The sequence below is a fragment of the Lepisosteus platostomus genome, chromosome 12, assembly GCF_059453375.1.
Source record: "Lepisosteus platostomus isolate fLepPlt1 chromosome 12, fLepPlt1.hap1, whole genome shotgun sequence".
NCBI classification, from domain to species: domain Eukaryota; kingdom Metazoa; phylum Chordata; class Actinopteri; order Semionotiformes; family Lepisosteidae; genus Lepisosteus; species Lepisosteus platostomus.
The window spans coordinates 20,900,905-20,926,004 of record NC_142622.1 but is presented as its reverse complement, the minus strand read 5'-3'; the positions used below and the strand labels follow the sequence as shown (position 1 = coordinate 20,926,004).

Genomic DNA, 25,100 nt, shown 5'->3' with positions numbered 1-25,100 from the left:
AAACACAGGAATCAAACAGGGATAGCTATTTTACTGGTCAGGTTAAGGTGATACTGTATATGATAGAAGACTCAGTGGAATTTGAATTCATAAGAAAGGAAAAATATATTTCACTTACAGTATCAATTGAAGTATTGTACCAAGTATGCCCCAAGAATAACTGCTCCTGAAGTATCTTATCATACAGTACCATTAGTGAGGGCACATAGCTGGGGAAAAAAATCTAAAAACTGCAAGGTATACTGTAGATGGACAAAAACTAAACCTGCTATTTCCACCTTTATTGTGAAATAACAGAGATATGATTATGCACAAGATACAGAAAATATACAGCTTTAGAAATACCTAAACAGTCACATTACATTATGCCAGTTATGTGTAGTGCATTTACTGTACTGTACACTATATATTTGTCTTCATTCCATTCCAGTTTACAGATTTAATTAGCTAGAGTACAGTGTTGGCCACTAATAATTCACATACCTACACCTCTTAAAACTAGAGCCCCACCCATGCCACTAAAAAAACAGACAATTGTGCTTACGGTTTAAATGCCCTGTTTGCAAACTTGTGCTACATACAGTTGTTTTGTGCCTGTACATGTCCATTAATGCAATGTGTGCTTTTTCCCTTACCTACTTCCTCTCTGCCGGTGATGTTCGCCGTGACCCTGACACTGAAATCCGGAATCAGGTGAGTGGAGCTTTTGTTTGTGATTGTGTAGACAGTATATGTTTTGGTTATGTCTCTTCAATGTGATTTAATCATCTCAAGGAACAATTTTGTTAAAATATTGTGCTTTTTGATGCATTGTTGTCCTGGGTTAATTTGATTGAACATTTGAATTCATTTGTGCCGTAACTATCCATCATTGCATTTTCTCATCGTGATAGTCATCATCATTTTCTAACCGCTTACTCCTGGTGTGAGTTTCGCTGTGGTAACAGTCTGAGCAGAGCAGGCCAGAATTCCCTTTCCCCAGCAACGGTCCGCAGCTCCTCCTGACTCTCAGGACTTCCCGGCATTCCCAGGCAAACTGAGAAACATACTGTAATATCTCCAGTGTGTCCTGGGTCTGCCCTGGGGTTTTCATCCCAGTGGCCTGTGCCCAGTACATCTCCAGTGGGAGGTGCCCGGGGCTCTTCTCGATCTGGAGGAGCAGTGACTCAACTCCAATGTCCCCTGGAACCATCAAGCTCCTCAGCTATCACAGAGATTACTTAAAATTTCTTCATTGTAGAAAAAACCTTCAACCACAACATAATTACCATTTTTTCTAGCAATTAAAATTTGTACAGCTTAAAGCATATTCTATACTACATGCAGTATGTGTACTATATGTATTGTAACCATTATTGATATTTTCATCAATACACAAAATAATTTATGTGTTCCTGGCTGAATTTTAATAATAGGAAGGAGCCTCAAAAATTCCTTCTTTGCCTGAAAAGGATTGCAAAAATATAGTTTTTGCTTTTATGGTAATAGCTTCACCAGGTACAGTAAAGCACAAACAATATTTTTTTCATTTTAGTTGAAGTGATTTTCATCCATTCTCCTGTGCTGTAGCTTTCTACAGAAATTTAGAATCACAACCAATCAGTGACTTTTTTGTAAGTTTTGTAAGCTGTTTCATCTTCCCTGGATGGTCCAAATGTCACCTGACATGTCATGGAAATTGAATTTCCTGACATGGAAATTCTGAAAAAAAGGTCTAAATTGTTGTCCAACAGCTGGTCTTTGCCCAGAGCCTCATTTGGGATTTATTTTTTCACTAATATAATCAGAGTCTTTGTCATGTCTATTAATAGTTAGTATAGTCATGGCCGCAGCTTGGCTAATAATTTGCTGATAAAAAAATACTGTTTGAAATATTTTGTGGGTTAATGAATGAATTTTGGATGGTTCATGCATTCTCAGTAATGCTTACTCTGGGATGTTGAACACCAGACTCCATTGATCAGGAACTATTAAGGTTATGTAACCTGTGAGAGCAATAATATTGCTCTGCTGTTTGAGAACATGGGTTCATGGCTGTGTAGGTGAGTTTGGTGTCCTCAAGCATTGTCAGCAGAAGAAAATTGAATTGTATGAATTTTCATTGCCTTGCATTTAGCTATATAAGAGGATGCTATTTTTCACTGTTTTGAGCATGGGTAAAAGTACATTTTCATTGTGTATTTCACATCTATCTCTGTAGACATTTCCGATATCTTTATGAGATGTCAGTGTGTGTGAGACAGACAGAGTATTTGTGAGACTGTCTCTTGTTGTGCATGCTTGAGTGTGTCTGCGGTTTAGCTGCTCAAACATCCTGGTATAAAAAAGCCTTTCAACCGGCTGTGAATTGATGGGCCTCATTATGCCTCAGTAATTTAGCTGAAACCATTTCTCTGAGGCAGGATGGTTTTAAAAGCTCTGTATGTGAATGGATGCTGGCAAAAACAATGTTATTACTTGCTGATCCAACTTTATTTATGGCTGCTGCGTGCTTGTATATCAACAAACGGCCATTCAGTTACAACTGGAAAGAAAATATTTTATATTATAAACCGTTTATTCAGTCAGAGCCATCTAACACTAGGTATTTCTCTACAGTGCTTGAAAATGTCATCTTTATTCAGCTGTAGGCATGTGTGACAATCTGCTTAGCGGTTCAGAACTGCAGCAGTGTGCTGTTCTCCACAGTCATGTGAAGATGGGGTTGGGGGACAGGCAGAAACCTCTCAGGTCTCCTGGTTTATACAGTATATACTGTACTTGGAAAAATGATAGCAGAACCAGGCATCTTGATTTTCAGTTTATAATTTTCAGTTATCTTAAAGTCATTTGGGCTTTCCTGAAAGGAAACATTACACTCTAACTGATAGTTGTCTGCTCAGATTGTGTGTTGACACAAGCTTCTACGGTCATAATAACAGCAAGGGAAAAAGTAAATTCAATCAATGATAATATAGTATTTATTTAAAAATTGCAAATCGTAGTGTGTTCAGTCCTATGGAAGGGTAAAAGAATGGGCATGATTCAGCATCTTCACCACATACAGTATTAATTGCAAAGGAACAGGTAAAGGTTTATTCCATGCTGAAAAGGAAAGAAGAGACACAATGTTTCAACAGTGGACCCTTCTTCAGGTGTGAGGGAGACAGGGAAATCAGCATCTGATAAAGATTGGGAGAACAAAAGATGGGGTTGTTGAGAGGGGGCGGGGAGCAGTAGAGAAGGAGTCACTCAGGAACTCAGAAAGAACTGGAAGAGAGGTGTGAAGTCAAAACCTGCAAATAAATAGAGGATTAGTAGGAAATGAGTCTGTTGTTAAGAGAAGGGGAAGAGAAGGCGAAGGTGTGATCCTTTAACTAGTTTCAAGATAATTTTCTGCAATAGAAGTTCTGAGACCCCTTTGTGAAGATGTAAACAATGGGTATGATCGTGGTCATAAGAGGTGAAATGGGACACTAAGAGTTTGGAGAGATCTTTGACCCTCACAGGCCTGACATGTTCCCTGAAATGGCCTCCCAGTCTCCTTCCTGTCTCACCCATGTAAGTAGCTGGGCATTTTCTGCTAGAGATGCAGTAAATAAGGTTTCTGTAAACACATGATTTCATCTGAATGATATGTCCAGAGGGGCATTGAATGTGTGTGGTATTGGAAATATATTGATAGGTGATGCAGCGAGTTCTATTGCAGGGGAAACTACCTGGTATGGATCATTGTTGTGGGTGGTCAAGGGAGCTGTGAACAAGAAGGTTAGGCAGATTAGGTGGTTGGAGATATGAGATGATGGGACAATCAGAAAAGGGGGTACCAGTGAAAGGATCATCCTGTAAGATGGGGCAGTTGTCATTAATGGTCCTGGGAATAGAAAAGGTATTAGGGTGGTAGGGAAGCAACAATGGAATGCAGTTGTGAATTCCTAATTGGGCTGATAATCCAAGAGGCTCAGGAGAGGGCCCTGTCAATAAATGGGTAGGATATGCTCTGTTAATGAAAAAAGAGTCAATTTTGAGGGCTTAATTATGGAAGTCCATGTCATCACTGCAAAGTATTTGGAGCCTAAGGTACTGTGAAAAAGGGAGAGGTTTTAGTATGTGTGGGGAGGAAGGAACTATTCAGGAGATAACTATGTGAATCTGTGGTTGAAATAGAAGGAGAGAGTCATGGAGGGTTTTTGTCCAGAAACAGAATGGTAGTGGAAGATATGTTAACTGTATACTTGAGGGATAAGTGAAAATTAGTGAAGTGATGCAGGAAATGCTCTAGCTGGTCATTAGAGCATGTGGCTGCACCGACACAGTCATTAATGTATTGCCTCTAGAGGTCTGGTACAAAGCAGTGTATGAAGTGAAGAAGCATTCTTCTACCCAGCCGACAAAAATATTAGCATAGCTGGGCTCATCCTGGATCCCATGGCAAATCCACTGATCTGCTAATACAATTGTTATTGAATACGAAGGCATTCAGTGTGACTACCAATTACGCAAGATGTACAAGAGTGTGGGTAGGTAGATCAAGCATAGTGTATTTGTCCAGTGTGTGCTTGAGGGCTGTAAGACCATCATTGTGGGGAATGACAATGTTTAAGGATGTATAAGATAGTTGCAAGTAAGGACAATGAGAATGCAGATCTGAGTGAAGAAATTGCTCATGGTGTTGATATTCTCAGGTTGTTTATATCTCAATAAAACATTTTATCGTATTTTTATGCACTGTACTTATGATTTAAAAACATTGGTTTATATCAGTGTTATGTGAATAAGGGCTTCATTTTGGAAGTCAGTCTCATTGCAGAACAAATTATTGAATCTGAGGAACTGTGAGAAAGAAAAAAAAACTTTTATTATGCTTGGGATGGATGAAGCTGTAAAGGAGGTAACTGTGTGAATCACAGTGTTTGTAATAGACAGGGGTTTTCAGTCCCAGGTAGTAAATCAAGACTTATGTCCTAAAAAGGAAGAGTGATGGAAGATTCATTAACAGTGAATTGGAGAGATGGATGGCAGTTACTGAAGTGATGTAGAGATTTCTGTAGTTGATTGCTAGAGCTGATAGTGGCATGAACACAATCATTAATGCATTGCTTGTAAAGCAATAGGTACAAAACCAGTATAGGAAGAAAAGAAGCAGACTTTTACTACCTGGCAAATAAAGATGCACTCCACAGCTCTTCAATGTGTGTTTTACAGCTGCTAGACAGTTGTTATGAAGAGAGATTATGTATAGAGATATGACCTCCATATTGAAGATGAAACATTCTAGACTGTAGAAATTGAAAGGTTTGAAATTGAAAACCCAAGAGTTTAGTATCCATTATGTGTACAGGAAGATCATTTACAACTGATCTAATTTATTTATCAAGGAAAGCAAAAATTTGAGTAGTTACTGATGGAAACATTTGGACACATTGGGGGTGTCAAGTTTGTGGAACTTTGGAAGGAGATGGAGTTGAGATTCCAGTGGACATTCAACAAGACATCTTCATGTGGTCATTTTTCATTGATAATGACAATGTAGTCAGTGCTCAGTCTGTGAAATGAACTGTGTTCTGAAATGTTCATTAGTTGTCTTCAGGGTTCAGCAAAAAACAGGACCTTTTGGTACAAAATGACACCATTCCAGTTAAGGACCAATTTCTATTCTCCCTGAGTAGAGGTAAAAGAAGTACATACAATGACCAGCTTAGCTACCAGCCAATGTAATGTGTTAAACTAATGGTGAAGCACCTCAGAAATTATTTAACAGGAATGTTTTCATCTCACTTTGTCAGTTCTGGAGATGTGCACTGAGAGCCATGGGAGTATATTTAGAGACTGAATCATGCCAAGTCTATTTCATTGTTTGGAAGCTTGAATTTAAATAAGAACTGGAACATTGTTAAGCCTTTTCTCACTAAATGTCATAAATAACATTAAATTGCATAAAGGAAAACTATTCCAAAGGAATTAAATAAGTGTGAATACATGTGTTTCAGATATGTACAGTACTGCTTTAACTGAGTACTCATACTCATGAATCTTCCATTTAGTTATGCTGTAACAAACATTGTCTGCTGTCAACACAGGTAGCATCTTTCCAAGGGATAAACTAGTCAAGGATGAGAGAAATCTAATTTTATTGACAGTTAATTTTTATGTAATAAATCTAAATTCTATTAAATAGAGTCTTTAGGCTACAATTATGCCACACCACAGTTTTTAACTTACAATGACCCTTTGGGTTGTTTACACTGCCCAGCAGTAAAATGGCCAATCTTCCTAAATTAATGCTTATAAAGAGAAGAAAAAAACTATACAATATGTTTAGAGATCCCCATTTGTCAATAAGAACTGTGACTGAGCCCATTTTTCCACAGTGGGCTACAAATGGACTCCTGCTGTTTCTGAAATAGGAACGTGATGTGTCGGCTGTATCTCCTTTTCTCTGGGCATTGTTTATGTCGAATACAGGAGAGAGAAGCAAAGTGGAATCGAAAGAAAAGTTAAGGCTTCACAGTTCTCTGTTTATCAGATTATGGAATTAAGGAACAACATTTTCTTCTCCTGTGAAAAGTGGTGAACTCTTTAATAAAAAGCTCTGTCTGAGTGAAATGTTAATCTGCTAGAGAGGATGTCTAGAAGTCTGTTGTAAACTTATTGGTGCTGTTAGACTGTTTTTGCGTATATTACCTTTCATTTAATTATTTCCTATAGAAATCAGATTTTTTTTAAATCTTTTGAAACAATTAAAAAACAAGCCTATGTGATTGTTAAAGGAATCTGCAGTACATATTGCTGATCTTCTCTCAGCATGTAGCATCTCTTAGCAAACAAAGATTAGACTTGAGAAGGAAACAATATCTTTTAGCCTCAAAGTGCTCTTCCACATCATACTAGACCTACTTACACCACTCACACTTTTTAACTTGCAGTATAATACACTATCTTCAAAGCATCTTGTCTAAACGTTGTATTTTTCCTTGATTTCAGCTGATCTCATTATAATGAGCATTCCAATAGTCTATTAAGTTCTATTACCCTAATATTATTTTTTCAACAGATCGAGCCCTTTTAGTGGTGTATCTCCAATATAGTAACTGATAGAAAGACTGACATTGCAGGTCTCCAGTGTTCAATGATAAGACCTGCCAAGCTGAAAAAAAAAAACAGAACATTTTGGTAAAAAATAATGGAACAATTTGATTTATTTCTTTACATGGACCATTTTCAAATTTATAGATCATCCCAAGATGGCTTCATTTTGAGAAATCAAAACATTCAGTCCCCTGTGAAAGATACTGAAAGACAGTGTTTTTCTCAGCAAATGTACCATAATAATCAAAAATAATTAGCTACTTCAGAAATCTGATTGAAAACCTATTTAGGGAAGATTTTGAGGATGATTAACTGTAAATGGGCTATTAAGATGTCTTCATTTGCTCTCTAACATTAAGGAGATTTATTTTTCATTGTAGTTTATTTCCAGTTATAGGTTATGATCTTTATTAATAAAGCCTATAGAACAAGTAAATCCACAAAAAATTCCAAATGTTACATTGTCCAGTTCTGAAAATAATTTTGAAGGATGCTTTGCATTGTGGGATGGCTTTTTTGTATGCCAGTTATTTTTGTAACAACATAGAAATAGAGCAGACTGAAATCTGGTATTGAAGTAATCTGACCTCCGATTTACCATTAAGTGTATAGTCATATTTTTTCACCCGCACAAATAAAATCAATTCCACTCAGACATAAACAGAGCAGCTGTCCAAATATATTTAAATTATGGAAGAACAGAAATCTTGACATATTCTATAAATATCGGTTCAAAAAGACAACCCTCCAGCATTTTCTGCACTATGTTTCAAATATGAAACTCTGTTACTGGTTTTTTAAAATATTTTGACGTCAAGCTTTAATGGGTGTTACGAAGACAAGACCAATGGACTGAGACATTATTTTGTCAAAGGAATTGCAAGGAATTGCAAGGAATTGATTGAATGCATACCTATTTGTCTTGGAAAATTTACTCATATATCATATTGATAGGATATAAAATGCGACTTATTTCATGAATCGGAAACTAACAGGATCTGTTTCAAACCAATGGGTTTTGTAACTTAAAGAAATGCTTACATTTACAGTAGAATACAACATGCTACTAACAATGTGTGTCTTCCACTTCTGGTCTTTTTACTTGAAGAACTTGAAGAGTCAGGTTGACAGGAATAAAATCAAGAAATGTCAGTCAATATTTTGTTGTATAATTTATTTTATGATTCAGTAGTTTAAATTTTCTTTAGTCTATAAATGTAGAGCAAATTGAACCGAATGAATGAATCATAATAAATGCACTGCCATGCACAGAAAAGAGTTTCAGTGCCCTACCATAGACACAAAAGAGTTTCAAAAGAAAGAAATGCCCTGATATTTCATTTTGAATGACTTGTGTTCACACCCTCACTACAGAGCATGTGGATAATATAGCAAGGAACCATAGATATATTTATCCAAAAAGAATCATATTATATTTCACCTATTGATGTCCTAATATGTGAAATTAACCATTCTGCCATCCATATGAAGTAAAATTTTATATTAAAATAAACAATTCCAAAAAACCACACTGTTGGCATGATGAATGAGGAATGTTTGGTATTGTAGCTTTCTAGTTAAATTGTATTGCACAGTTTACATTTTCAATTGACCTGTTGGACTGTTTCTTTAAATGAGCTATTGGTTTATTAGATAAAGCTTGCACCCTTGCCTGTTCTTAAGGCGCTAGAAATATATATAGTAGAACCCCCTTCTGACACATTTTTACTTTGTGAAACACTCTTTAACTGTGTAAATGATGCTGAAAACACACTGTGTTCAATGCTGTCTGATTATCTCAATTCCAGTTCTTAACAAGATTGAGATAATATCATAGTAATCAGTAGTAATAGTAATCTGCTTGCACAGACATCTATTCTGAAATAAAGCAAATCTATTGTTTAAAATGCTGCTATCACCTAAAAATAGTAGATGGCAGCACCTTCTTTAGGTGAGAAAAGATTTTTATGGAAAGGGCTTGTTATTATGCAAAGCTTCATCCAGATTTTGCCAAAAATTAGAGAGTACTTTTGCTTTACTCCATGTAAGCTATTTGGTCGTATCATAAATTCCCAGATGTGATCAATGGCTTTCATGACAGGATTCTGAGGTGCCTGGGGAAAACACTACAGTTCATTCTGTTTCTGTTTAAGCAGCAGTTGTGCTGGAGAAGGGGAATGTGGAAATGTATTGGATGGAAGGCTGAATTCAGTTGGCTACACAATACCAGTAGCAGGCATTGCAGCCAGGAATGTAATTGTTACCTGTTTAGCAATTTATATTTTCTAAAACCACTACCCTTTGCAGTTCTCCTGAGGACATTTTACTGTGGTGTATACCTTCATCGTAATAAAATCTAAATCAAGTACTATACAGTATGTATCAGTGGTGCTCAACTCTGGTCTTCAGCGTCAGGAATCTTATAGGGTTCCTACAGTAAGTCCACCTGGTGCGAAGCATTAAACTGATCCAATTAAGGTTTAACTAGATCAATTGATCCCATCTCTGAAGTCTTAAGATGTTTGCAATTTAAAGAGTTATAGGAAACCTGCTGATTTCTGCACCCTGAGGTCTGGATTTGAGAAAACGTGATATGTACAGTATACTGTATACTGTAGAATCAGTAAATACTGTAATTGATAATATTGCTCAGTTAGCAATCACTTTTTCAGTGCAACATTAGACTACAGATGCAGCCATTCAAAGTGCCCGGTACAGACACCGCAGTACAGATACCGCAGGTATGATGACACGCGATACCGCGGTATGTGATTGGTTGACCGACAGGGGCACTCGTGGTCCGTTGGTCTGTCGTAGAAAGACTTACTGTAAACGTCTTTACTGTGCCCGTTGTAGATATTGAATTTTACCACTGAAGGGAAATCTTAGTAGCTGAGCATAAAAAGAATAGGAGCATACTGTAACGCGTGTGAAGGCCATAAACGATATTAATTTTGGAACGTAAACATACAGTATATGGCTGGTCTTGGTACTTTAAAGAAAAAAATACACACCAGTATTCCATTTCTCCCTAAACACAGTCCTGCCAGTACACGGATATAATCATACCGTTATTAAATTCTTTAGATACGCGATTCCATATTATATTCCCTTTTAATCAAATTCTAAAAGTATGCTTGTTGACTCCGGTATCACGTTAGTTAAAGACTTCGAAGCTTACAATGTTTAGGGAGAAATGGAATACCGGTGTGTATTTTTCCTTGTGATATTTTAAGCTCTAGTTGAATGATAGGTGTCGCATTTTAAATCATTTTCGTAGCTAGAAATTATGAAACGCCCTGTTAAAAGCAAGGAAGTTTTTATGCCCCGTTGAAGTAAAACAAAATGCCTGTATGGCTTGGACAGATTCCAAGTGCTTGTACAAATGTGCTAAAGAAATTATACTTTGAGTATACAGCTTGTCCAAAGTCATCCATTATTAATACTATTAGTAATATCTTCAGTAAAGGATTTGATGCATAAATATTTCTGATAAAGGTAGGTTGTGTACTTCTGTCCAACTGAGCAATCTTGCTTTCATAATATATACCAACATTTTAATGACTGATGATTAACATGCTGTAATACACAGTTCAAAATTAAAGGCTCAAATGCTGTACATGAGAGGTTAAGCTCCCCCTGGCGGTTTTACAAGGCGACGCCGGATAGTTAGTCACGTGACACACGTGACACGCGTGATACCGCGTGATACTGCGTGATACTGTGACACGCCCACCGGGGTATGCCGCGAAATACCTCACCCATTTTGAATGGCTGCATCTGTATATATGTCACAATGCATTGATCAGGACCCTATGCAGCCAGTATAATCCAGAAGGGAGTAAAACATACGCAGAGAGGAGACGATGAGGAACTTGGCTGGTAGACGAACAATGGGGCGTGAAGACTGTGCACTGGTGCTCAGGGGGACGTGGTCCAGGCAAACACATCCGAGGGAGTCCAAAGGGAAATCCAGAGCAAATAGCAAGAGTCCAGAGCCGGGTGATCCATCCAGGACAAAACAAGACAAAGTTAAAAACCGGAATGGGATCTGGTGCAGGGAGAGGGAATACAAATAGGGAAATGGGCCCAGGCGCTCTGAGCCCCGGACTCCCCTGGGTCAGGACACCAATACGAGTCCTACTGTATGTTCTCAAGCCGCAGACGTAGGGCAACTTGGTGGTAGGCGGGCCTCCAGGTATCCGTCTTCCAATGCAGAGCTGGGAGTAGCGAGAGCGCCTACCTTAAATATGGAGGGGCAGGATAGGAAGCAGGTGCATATGATCAACGAAAATGTAAAAGAGCCGGAGCACCCTTAAGAGCAGGGATTACAATTGTAACAATATGCTGTAAATTAGACTATATAAACTTTTTCTCAGTCCATTGTATGATTGCAGCATGAAAACATGCTGCGAGAAGCTTCAAATAGTCTCCTCCATATGAATGAGGATCTGGGCATGGCTTTTCACAATCTGGAAAAGGGTATCCATTTTTTTCTGCTACTCACAGAGCTAATGATAAGCCAGCTTTATGCAGAAAATAACAAATGAACTACTATGCAATGAAGTCATGGATGATGTCCTCAGGAGCACTGTTTGGGTAATTCAGCCATGCCATACTTCCCATAAAAGCCCTCAAGCATACTGTTGTTATTGTTATGGAATGTGCAGCATTAAATTAAAATAATTTGTCAGTGGCTGGTGGACATTATCTGGTCCATTAATCCAGACATTCTGAATACAGTTAGGACACATTTTATTCATTCACTTCCAACATTTAGAGGTTTCACTCAGAATATAGATGGGATTATGTATCATTCATTGTGAATTTAAGAGTTTAATTATTGTGTCACATCTCCATACTAATTGTTATAATATTTTAATGAGAAGACATGCACAGTGTTTTCAAGATGAGTTTGATGAACTGCGATGGGTCAAGTCAAAACAAAGCTTACACTAAATATAGAAAAAGAAAAGTCCTAATGTCTAACAGAAGATATAGAGCAGGTCTGGTTTCCTGAAAAAGAGGGTTATGTATCATTCTCTGTCCTGGGGGATATTGCTGTGCATTTATACCAATAGATTTACTACCTCTGCCTTCCCATGAATTTACTATATACAGGACTAGCATACCTGGTCTCTTTAATTGACAAACCCCACCTAGAGGTGGCCAAGGTAGGAGTAACCTAATATTGTCCCTTATGTCAAAGAGCACACTTTTGTGTGGTAACTCCAGTGAAAATGTTTCAGCCTAAAGAGCTGAAGAGCACAGAAAAGCTACAGCAAGATTTGAGATCAGTGATCCAGGATTCTGTGAAAAGAGCAAAGATAATGGAAAGAGGAAAATCTATGGAGGATGAACTTTCGTTCTGGGAGGACACATTTCACTTTGGAGGGCCCCAGCTACAGTATACCTCACCCACCACTTGGTGGGCTTGTTGCACATACTGTACAACCAATACAACCAATGATGAATGCTAGCACCGAAAATGTCCATCAATACATTAGTCATAACACTTCAGGGTCCTGAACAGTAACACTATAACAAAATTCTACTTTTAAAACAAATCTACTGTACATAATTCCTACAATATAATAGGTAAACATAACAGGTGGTGCGGATAGGCAATAAAACATCAACACCACTCACCCTGAGCACTGGAACCCCACAAGGCTGCTGTCTGAGTCCAAGGTTGTACTCCCTATTTACTCACGACTGCACAGCAAGACACAGCAATAACCGCATCATCAAGTTTGCCGATGACACCACTATAATAGGACTGATCAGTGATGATGACGAGTCCACTTACAGGGATGAAGTTGTACAGCTGCTTAGGTGGTGTCATAGCAATAACCTGGACTTGAACATAAAGAAAACGAAAGAGCTAATAGTGGACTTTCGGAGACACAGGCCACACACTCACAGCCCACTCAGTATTGATGGAACGGAAGTGGAAACAGTCACCAGCTTTAGGTTTTTGGGAATTCACATCTCTAAAGATCTAACCTGGACTGTGAACACTGACTCTATCATGAAGAAGGCTCAGCAGCGCCTTTATTTCTTGAGGTGCCTCAAGCGATGGGGGATGCCAATACATGTGTTGGTGAACTTCTACCGCTGCACTATCGAGAGCGTCCTCACCAACGGGATCACCGTGTGGTATGGCAACACCTCTTCGCGAGAAAGAAAGGCACTGCAGAGAATGGTCAATATGGCCCAGAAGATCATCGGCTGCGGTCTCACCGAGATTAAACAGCTCTATGAGGACCGCTGCCATGGTAGAATTCTGGCCATCACAGAGGACAGTCACCACCCAGGGCATGAGCTCTTCACCCCACTGCCCTCAGGCAAGAGATATAAGAGCATACGAACACTTACCACTAGATTCTTCAATAGCTTCTATCCACAAGCAGTGAGACTGGCGAACACATTTAGCCATCCCCCTCGGACCACACCTACACCATCACCATCTACCTCATTGTAATTTATTAATTGTACGTCTCCAGTCATTGTTTACACGTCTGTATTGTTTACATTCAAACTGTCTGCATGTTTACTTGCACATTGTCTATTGTTTGTTTGTACATTGTCTTGATGCACTGTTTGCACTTTGTTTTGTTTTTTACACTTGTTTTATAATCGAGAGACTTTCTGTAAGTAAGAATTCCATTGTACCAGTACCGGTTACATATGGCAATAAAGTTCAAGTTCAAGTTAAAGTAAAGCCCTGGAGTGTCAGAGTTTAGCCATAACTGTATGGCTGCTCCTAACAGAAACACCAGTGTTGGTATGTAAAGATATTTTTCCAAGAATTAAAGTGCAATTCACAACTGGTCCAGCTAGTTTAATGACGTTTTGCTTTTTTCACCAGAACCTCTGTACAGAATACCGCTGTACCAGCATCCTGCTATTGATACACCTAGCACTTATTATTCCATACAAGCAATTGTCTAAATTAATTACCCACATTTGATTTATTTATTATTTTGCTTTTGACAGTTATATTCACCTACTGTACATCAAATTAAAAGTAACTATACACTATTTAACAGAGGACCAGAGATTAGCTTTATGACAATGGAATATTGCCACATAGACTATTGTTTCATGAGGCCACTTGTTCTGTGTGTTGTTTTCTACCCAAAGTAGTATTAATACACAGATATTTTATTGTGTTAGAGGAGGCACATTAAGGCAATGAACATAATGTGTCCGATCATGTCAGGCCTGCTACACTGTATCTGCTCTTTTTGCACAAACAGAAGGCATCCATTGTGGATTAGCAGGGTACACAGAAAGGACTCATTTAAAGGCTGGCGATAGTTAATAGGATCTGAGAAGTTGTCTAGAGGAGCATTCAATTCCTGACAGTCTACACATTGAATTGAAAGGTCACGTGTACGTACTGTAGCCTAAGCAATAAGAGAAACTGTTTTAAGTTAGGCTGCCTCTAAATAAGATAAAATATGGTTGGCTTTCCTCACATCTGCTAAGTAAGACAGAGTATAGAGTTATTCTATTTTAAGGTTGACAAAGTATCTTAGCCTGTCAACAGTGGTGTTCTAGCATAGGCATTCTGTAAGATTTATTCCATGCTGAAAAAAATAAGAAAGAAAACAAAACGTTTCGGCCGTAGAGCCTTCATCAGGTGTGAGAGAGGCAAGGCATTGTCAAGGCATTGTCACACCTGAAGAAGGCTCCACGGCCGAAACGTTTTGTTTTCTTTCTTCTTTTTTTTCAGCATGGAATAAACCTATTACTAGTTCCTTTGCAGCTGACGCAGCTACCCACCTGAACTACTATTCTGTAAGATTTAATTAGTTGCTAAATTAATAGTTTTAAAATATAAAGTTAATGTTTCCAAAAAAAAAATACATTCTTCAATGACAGCTCTTTACAAATCTGAGTGAAATAGATCACAAAAATGGAAGAGCAGTATTCTAAAAGACTTACTACATTTACTGACAGAAAATCATTGGAAAGACATGCACATTTGTGAATTATGATTTTACAGAGATTTATACATTGCACTTACAGTACAGTATGTGCTGTTTAGGTTGCTTTCCATTCTTAAAAGATTGCCTTATACTTAAACATGGAAAATTGCTAATGTGTCTTGCATTTTATAAACTGTTGTTACTTTAAGAGAAGTAAACCATTAAAACAGTGAAATCTATTAAATCACTTGATAATCTATGGTATATTGATATAGTTTTTAGGGCTTTGAATGCCAGATCAAAAGGTACTAGATCAGTGTAAATGAGAATTTGTTTATTTTGGTTATTTGGTTAAAGGATTAAAAAACACTCTACAATATTTCAAAATTAAAATGTTGTCAGTTTTATCAAGCTTATTCAAGTGTACTTCAGTATATGAAAATAAATAGCACACTTATTTAATTTGTCAAATCCAAAGACAAGGAGTCACTCCAGTAATTCAGTCTGCATCTCAAATTTATCCATTAAAGACAGGATCATGACTTCACTTTCTTTTGGATCTACAGATTACCCTTACAGCAGAGACACCCACTGGGTATGGTCCAGATTGTTACAGCTTTAGAAATGCATCCCCTCAAAGGCTCATTACATACAATAAAAACTGAATATTTTTTTATATTGAAACATGATTGAGTTTTCAGAATATCATCAAACAGGTAAATACAGGAATTCAAAATTTGGGAAGAAAAATCTCATTTTATACATATTTGATATAATATATAAAAATGCAATGCATATGACTTTCCTTTTCAATGTAACTGATGGGTGCCATTATACTGTATACTCCCCTACAAACAGCACCTACTGTAATTATAGTTGTGTGCATCAGTACAGTGATAGTTGTTATCTATGGTATGCATGTTGCCTGTTCTGTCCACCATACTGTACAGTATATCCATGTGATGTAGGGTGACTGGGAAGTGCAGTAACTCACAATTCACTCCATCACCTCCTTCTTTCCTCTTTGGTCCTGTCAGCCCTTCACAGAAAATCTGTCCCCTGCTGTTGATAATACACACAAGCTCACAGGGGTTTCATCAAATGACAACACTAACAAAAAGGTCTTATCAGAACAGATCACTCTGCAGTCTTATTGTGTTTCATTCCCTTTATATTCCTTTTTCAGGAATTTATCTATTATTAAACAGAAGAATAGTAATAACAGCTGTTTTAACAATCTCACTGACAACAGCGTCTTGACGCATAGCATTTTGCTCGTTTTTCATTCTTAATTGAATCTTACAAATGTCAATTTATTTTATTGCTTACGGACGTTAAAGAGCCTTGGTGTGTCATGTGGACTGTTTTGTATTTTTCAAGTTGATTCAGATGACAATTGAAACTACAGATAAAGAAAAACGTTTTTGACCTTTGCTTATTATTCTCTTTCCTTAAAAAACATGACAAGACACAAAATAACTGTTGACAACCTCACAATTGGATTTTGTTTCTGTTGTAAAAAACTCAGGAGAAATGAACATGTTCCTTTAACTGAAGTAAATCTATGAAATAGTATTACAAGACAGGGTCATAGAAAGGGTCAAGTTTTCTTTTTTCCAGTACACGCATGGAGCGTCCTTGTTACAGCTGATAAAAAAATTTGTTTATTCCCTTTGATTGCCCCTTCCTTTTGTGCTTACACAGAACTACATTTTGATTAACGCTAGAGGGGTAAATGGAGGTAAGCAGTGCAGTACACTGCACTGAAGGCTTGTGTTCTGTACAGTAATTCTGACAGGATCAGTGTCAAAATTGTGCTCAGTATGTGAGCTGAACAAACCTGCTCTAGGGATGGCTAGGAAGGTAACCCAGCTTTAGTTGTCTCTTTTACTGCAGTGCCTCAGAGTCAGGACAGGGAGTGTGTCACCACTGAGCTAAATCAGTATGATGGCCTGAGCAACGCTCTTGTGTGGGGGTGGGGTCTTTGAATTGAAAGGTACTGTATTGTATGTATTTGCTTGCAGACTGCTAGGACAGCCTAGCTCTCATGGGTCATCCAAGTCATTCAGCATCATGTGTTAAATATGGAATCCTCTTAAGAAAGATGTACTGGAACTGAAAGCTTTAGGTTCACTGGAGAACTGTGCCTTCAAGCTTTCAGATCAATAGTTTCTTCCTTATTTTTGACATATATTTTTCTGACATGAGAAAGAAAATAGTGGATGTGGGTTTAATGCCATCTCCTGGACTGTTGAGATTGTGTGCATTACATTACAGCAATGGGTATCCCACCCTGTGGTTGAAGGATGTGGAAATAAGCATGTAATCTTTTTGTTTTCTTTTTCCCTTAGGACATACACCTGTTTTAATTGGGTGCCTATAATCCAGTTCTATACAAATAATTGGCTGGTTTATTTTTTGTAAAATGTACTTCAATGTTCTAACATTTACAAATGCACTTTGCATTAGAACTTTGGAGAAATGTAAATTTGAGGAAAACAAATGCTATTTATTTAGGTAAATTCATAATCAGAGTCCTGTAGTGAGAATTATTACTCCTTAGCAATACCACTTACAGCAAGAAAAAAGAACAGGACACCACACACATAGAACATGAGATTTGCTGCACGCACATACCAAAATGATAAAGCAATTGCAGCCTAACACTATGAAAAGAGTCATTTCTAATGAATTACTTTCTGTCTTGAATAAACTTAATTATGAAAGACAGGAAGACTTATGTGAGATTAAACTTGTGTATAGGTGGGGAAGCTTAGTTAGTCATTTTGGAACAGACTGCCATTTTTTACCTGTAATATTTAAGAAAACCAATAGAAAAACTCTGTTCTTTCTCTCACAATACACACATAATGGTACTAATGGACAGTGGGCTTTTTGTGTATCACAGTGTTCAGTACACATGTGTCCTATATTTGACTTCAGTCTTTATAGGCTGCCATTTCCATATCCACTAGCATTACATAGTGAACAATGTCGGAGCGGACCTGATGCAGTACATTTGTATTACCTAATAACCTAATGCTTTCCTTCCCCTATTGAGCCTTTTAATTTAAGATGTGCATATTAAAATATAATCTGAATAATGTTTCAAAACTTTACATTCATTTGTTAACTGTAAAATGAATTGCAAGAGTTGCATAATTATACATTGTTTTGTTCATCAAGTTTAAGATAATAGTGTCAGTCTGGTTTTAGCAGACTTACTGTTTGATGTGGACTTTTCAGATAAGTATGACATATGACAGATGTAATTTTACTAAATACTTTTGAAAGCTTTATAAAACAATTAAAAAGCATCCTATACCTGCTGATCCCACAAAGGTGGGATCAAGGAATTAATTTGAGTGATGTGTTCATCAGGAAGGCCAACATAAAACGTAAAGAAACAAAGCACTGTTTTTCTCCACAGAGAGACATGCTGGATGTCAACCAGATAATGAAGGACCTGGCCTCTCTGGTACATGAGCAGGGGGACAGTATTGGTAAGTCTGACTATGTCTTTTTGTAATACAGTATGTCTCAGAAAAGTCTACTGCCTTAAAATATCTACCTAATCTATCATATCTTGCATAATCTAATCATAAAAGGGTGTTGCAATGTGCAATTGACTTCTTCAAATTTTTAAAAGTCAGTAAATTTCTTTGATAAAATATAATTTCAATTTTAATTAAAAGTTTGGTCCAAACTTGATTCCAGGTTTTCATTACCTACAATTAGGAAGCCACTGATAAAAGTCATGTACTTGTAGTCTGGGGTGATTGGTCAAGTATTTAATTAATTCTGTGCCTCAGTCATTTGTACAATTTTCAAACCATGACATATGCTTCATCTATTTGATATTCATTTTTAGGAACATCCAATCACTTTCATTGAGAGCTGGTAACAACAAGTCATTAATTTTATGCTTTATTTCACAACTGCTTGCAACATCATACTGTATTTATGTTTTACTATCAAGTCTACTTAATCTTGATTTAGACCTTTACCAAAACACAAGATAGAATAACCAAAATAATGTATCATGTATATGCATTATAAAAATCAAGTTAAAGTAGCTAGAAATTTAAAATAAGTTAAAATCAAGTTAAAATAGCTGTAAAAAATACTTTTTTCTACAATGATCTCCATGATACGGAAATTACCTGAGTTTAAAGAACAGTTCAGAAGTCTAGATCTCTGTTGACTTTAATGTCTTTTTATGATTATAGCGTTGTGTCTCACATTGAAATAGTACAATGACAGTGAAATGTGAGTGAATAGGTTTGCTATTTCTTTATACTACTGTGCATTGCTTAATTCAAAAGGAATCCAAGATGACAGAGTAAAAAAGTGATAATGAAGGACATTAAACCAATGTACAAGCTGTAATTAAAACTCATGTTTTGCTTTCCGGGTGTTGCTGTTGCATGGTATCACTTGTGCCTCACAGTTCCAGGGTCCTGGGTTTGAGTCTAGCTAGACTACTATCTGTGTGGTCTAGTTGGTATGTTCTTCCCATGTCCTCAAGTATTCTTCTACCTTACAAAGATATGGATGTTAAGTCTAAATGCTTAGATTAAACTGTTCCTCTGTGATTTGTCTTCATTATTCCTTTATTATTCCATAAACAGGGTATGGGTTTAGACAGAGAGCTCACAGTATGAGTTTTATCTTTCAGTGAGTTTACTATGCAATGTATGGTGTTCAGTAGAGTATACGCTACCAAAACATCATTAAGACACCTTATTAATTTTTGTCTTCTTTACTGCACCACACAAAAATTGTTTTGCAGTTACATTTTTTTTTCTACTGGTTAATTTTTCTAAATAAACTACAATCCAATGCATTGGCTGAATGTATGAATGTACAGCACAAAGCATAAAACAAGTTAGAAAAGAGAGGAGGCTATTTGGACCCTCTAGCCTGCTTGGTAGTTAGTTAAAGCATTACGTTTTATTGCTAACAAACACCTGCATACACACAATTGCCTTTCTGCTGTTTAAAGTTCTACAATATTTTAATTATTCAATTTGTGTTTTATTTTCCTGGAATGGAAAAGTACACACCCTATCTCATTGCTTACCCCTTAATTAATCCCGGGTGTTCCTTTACAAGACAGATAATGGGAGTGAGGCTCATTAAGTAATAATTATGAATCTGGTCTTTCTTATGCACTTGCCCTTTAAATCCCCTTAGGACTAAAGCACAAATCATTGTAATGTCCCCTTTTAATTTCAAACCATCTTCTATTGCCACCTGGACTTGTTACTTTAGAGGCCAATTGACACAGTTAAAAGGCAATAAGAACTAGCTTTCCAAGTGCATAATGCTAAAAACAAGGCACGTATGGAGGGAGTGAAATAAAAAAAGAGTAAGAAAGAGGAAAGGACAAGAGGATGAGGGAACAACAATAAGCAGGCTTAATGAAGAAAGAACTACCCTTAAGTATGGAGTAAAAGAAATACTTAAAGGCTCATAAGAAGAAATCTTGTTTCAAGGGGCACTAAAAGTGAGTTATTTTTTTAGCACTCATGCAATGTGATATTTATTTTCTGGGACTGGTCTGTCCATTAGTTATTATGTACTGTACATAAGAACTGTGGTACAAAAGTTAGCATAATTAAATGACCTTAAATGCAATGTATAATTGGTTAACTGAGTGTCAATGGGCATGTAGGTTTTTTCATTAGTATGACTAAAACTAATTTGGTTTTAATTTATACAATGCATTTCAGAAAGCCTCCCATGTAATGGGAAGGAGTTGGATAAAATATATATATAGAGAGAGAGTATACTGTATGACACACATTCCTGCATTTTGATATTAATGTAACACTAAGCATTACCCTTGGCCCTAACAGGCCTTTCATTTAACCGATACACTGAACGATTGGGGCATGTCTGAAGAGATTACTAATATAAGCTTTACCAGAAGAGAGTTCTGAAAAGATCCCTGCAGTATGAGACAAGACGTTTTCTATTCCCTTGGAATGCAAAATTCAACCTTACAGAATAAACTGGCTCGCTCACGCCCAATGAAATGACTAGTGCCACAATATACAATTTTACAGGACATAATAGTAAAAAAATGAGAAAATCACCTCTGGCAAAGAATATTAGATGCAAATCAAACACATTTTATTAAAAGTGTCATAAAAGGCCCACAGGTGGCAAGATGTGCTGACATGAAGAAAATGTTTGCAATTATATAAAACAATAGAATATATTGTAAGGTTTAACTAGACATTGAACAATACTTGCAATCTAAAACTCTGAAAAAGGCATGATGCATTTAAACACATTTATCCCTTTGAACAAATTTCCATGTCAAAATAATGATGAGAATAATAATAGCAACACACAAATAAAGAATTGAAATGCTTAACAAGGTGAAAAACAAGCTCCATGAGGCTCTAATGGATCTCAATAGCACACAACAATATGTAACATTTTCAACCTACACCATGAAACCTGGGCCACAAACCTCTACTTCACACAAACCCAAGCACTTGAACAGCCTAACAAGTAAAGGATAATGTCTTTCATAGAACATTTCACTTTCAGGTACTGGCACTCTAGCTCCTCAGAGCCCAAATAAATAATACTGTCAGCCAGAAATAGTACCAAGTAAAAAGGCCACCATTCATATTCCTATATATATGTGTATCAAAAGCCAGATATTAATAAGCTCATCACATGGGTGAAATGGAAAGACAACATATCGTAAAAAGAGATGAAAGTTTGATTTACCATTTATATCAAGGCAGGAAGGAAATGTTTTTCACAGGAATGATGTGACCTACCATCCCCTCTGAGTGAACAGTCTCACAGCAGCATGACATCCTATTATATCTCTGCTGGCCGCCGGGGTTTTAGGAACTTAAAGAAACAACTACAAGACAAATTTGAATGAGTGCCATTTGGTGCTTGCGTGTCACTCCCCTGCAGTTTCAAGAAACAAGAAACGGAAGTACACCTTATTGATTTGATAAAATCTGAAAAAAACGTTGCCTCATACAATACCTAGAAAACATTCGTAAAAGACAACTAGCACAAATAAAAGTCTATGACGTACTGTCCATTATTATACAATAGAGGATCAGTGTTCTAATGTATCTTTGTAGTTTCCGTTGTAAATTTAAGTCAAACAGCCACTTGATGGGAAACATTATGACACTCATCCACTTAAGGCAGTATAAAGATGTGAGATATTTACATACCTTATATTGTAGCATAGTTTTTTTATCCCAATTGTGTTTTTAGTTATTCTATTTTTGGTTTCCAGTAGTGCACAGTGTCAACATGATCATCTCAATTTTAACCACCCAGGCATCTGATGGCAATGCACTGAATTCTAGTTTAATTGGTTTTTGCAAAGGTTTGCACTAATTTTGACTTGCCATGTCTTAAACGACTTCTTTCATTGCAGGCCATCATGTAGGGAATGAAAGAAAAACAAGACACAAAATGTTTCATTTCTGAAATTCATTTCACTGGATGGCAAATTCAGATAATAGACACATTAAGACAAAAAAGATGTGCACATTCTGAAATTGTGTTAAATAGTTTATTTTTTTTCTGTAGAGATGAAGGTGACTAATTTTTCCAAATAGCGTTGATTTCGTTTTGTTTAAATTCACAAGATTAACTGGGGTTCATCTTGTTCTCAAGCTCCTTGCTATTGTTTTTATGCCACATTAATCCTTCTCTAACAGAGCATCTGCCAACATAGTGTGTCCCCTAACCTTGCAAAATTCTAGCACTCTGCTGCTTTTGAGTACCAAGTCCATAGATGTGTTTTCAGAACTGAAGAGGATAAGTGTAGACAGAGGCCGTTTCCATTCAGCTTTAAAGGCAGTGAGCATAAAGGTTTTACAACATATCAATGAATGCATGCTGTACTGTACATTGTAGTTCAGAATATAAATCAGTTGGCAAAAGGACGCAATAACACCCAGTAGGAAAATGATTGGAGAAAATCGAGCGATGTTGTTTTGTTTGCACAAATATTTTTCTGTATTTCCATTTATTAGAAGTTGTTTTATTTATATAATTCAGATACAAATCAACAAATACCCACAAATGCAGGCTTACAGAGTACAATTAACACCTTTTAAAATAGACAATTGTGTGCTATGATGCTTTCTACTACATTGTCATGTAAAACACATAAGCTACCGTATGCCCAATTACAATGTGTCTTGCAGCTCATCACATACTCCTGGGACAATAAAGAGGACAGCAAAGCAAAAATGAAACCTAAACAAATGACAGCTCTGTATACAATGGTGAACATGCATTATGTGCTCAACATGGAATCATTCAAAACACATGAAGTGAAGAGGCTCACTGATATCCATAATTTATTGTCCTTATTTTCCTGCAACAGCAAAGATACTGTAGCTGCCTTCAACTGTGTCCGCCTCTTGGACTCTTGACCTGGGTTTTAAGACTTGGTTCTGAGTCCTAGGAATCTTAGAGAAACCTTCGTAACTTCCAATAGTTTAGAGCTTTCCAGATGTTAGAACTTACTCTGACATTGGCTTGAGGTGACGAACTAAAACATTAATCCCATACAGCAAAAAATCGACTTTTTTGCAAAACATCAACCAAAGTTGGATAGATTTTTGCAAGTAAACACAAAACAGAAAAATGGTTGATTTTGTTCAAACCAAAGTTCAGTACTTTTTCAGCATTCTTTTTATGGAAAAATTTAACTTATTCTATTACATACTTAATCAATTTGGCAACAACAATTATTTTAAAAATCAGCCCACTGCTCAACCTTTAAACAGGTCTATTATTCAGAGGTTTTTATCTGTATGTAAAAAAGTCAAAATTACTTAGAGGTGCAGCATGCCTCTCCCTGATGACACTACAAGTTTGATATTAGAAACCATTAGATTTGTGCTGGGTGGCATGGTGCCACAGTAGTTAGCATTGCCTCGGAAGACTGGGAACCTCGGTTCAGTTCTTGGAGTGCTATCTGCTTGGAATTTGTATGTTCTCACCTTCTTCGCATAAGTTTCTACCCGGTCCTCAAGTTTCCTCCTACTGTCCAAAGGCATACTGGTACAGTAGGTTATTTGGCTTCTGGGAAAATTGGCCCTGGCGTGACTGAGCGCATGTTTATTTCTGTGGCTGTGCTGTGATAGGCCATGTGATAAGCCATGACTCTACAGTAGATCTAGGTAGCATCCAAACCCAGTTCTGCAGAGCTATAGCATACAAGCACTTCCCCTCCGTCAAAATAACCTGTATACTGTACTAGGTAGTGCATGAGCTGCATATTTTAGAGACATTGATTACAAGCTGTGGGGGATGTTTCCCTCAGAAATAAGGAATTCCATAGTGTTAAGTTAATAGTACTATGCCAATTGCCTAACACTGTTAGTCTAGGTCAATTTTATAACTTCTAAATATCTAAAAAGCTAGTTATATATGAAAAATGTATTTTCCTTAATTTAAACATTCCTACCTTCCTGTTCCTTTTTTAAACATTTATTTTTAATAAAATCATTTGCTTTAATCTTAGCACTGTCAAAGCTCTGACGTGTGCTTTTTTTTGCCAATTTGACTTGTGCGCCCAAAGTATTTCCTTCAGATTGCACTATATTGCAAATCATTCAGTGATGCTTTCAGGTAATGTGCCTCTATTAAGGATGTACCACAGCTAGTAAATCAAAACGTCACTGAATTTGTCTGTACATTATTGACTTTGTACTGCACATGCTGGTGCATGTAGATGCTGGGTTGAGATATCTAAGCAACGCTGTGAATATTAAGGCAAATATTAGTGTGCCAGGATATGAGGAAAGCAAAAATAATTTGTAAAATTACATGAATCAATGTACCCAAGCATGCATTAAATCAAACTGATGTAAATGTCCTAGTAATGTATCAACAAGAGACTTTGAAATCATTCATAGGAAAATAGAGGAACTCTCATGTTCTTTGTTCGTTTAAGCCTTCATTTGCACATAGAGTACTGCACTGTGTAGGTCTCTGTATTTCTGTTTTGAAGAAATTCACACTGAAAAGAAAATGTTCCCTGTAGCTGAAATATAGGAAACAAACATTTTTAATAATGAAAAT

At 36.8% G+C, this 25,100-nt stretch overlaps 1 protein-coding gene across 5 annotated transcripts in view; it reads left to right on the top strand.

Moving 5' to 3' along the window:
* The window catches only part of tsnare1 (T-SNARE Domain Containing 1), a 244,146-nt gene that overhangs the window by 127,218 nt on the left and 91,828 nt on the right, over positions 1–25,100 (top strand). For all 5 annotated transcript variants that reach the window (XM_088601358.1, XM_088601356.1, XM_088601357.1 and 2 more), the window contains exon 9: positions 18,436–18,508. In XM_088601358.1, coding sequence (XP_088457484.1) covers positions 18,436–18,508 — 73 coding nt within the window. The remainder of the gene's footprint in view (positions 1–18,435; positions 18,509–25,100) is intronic.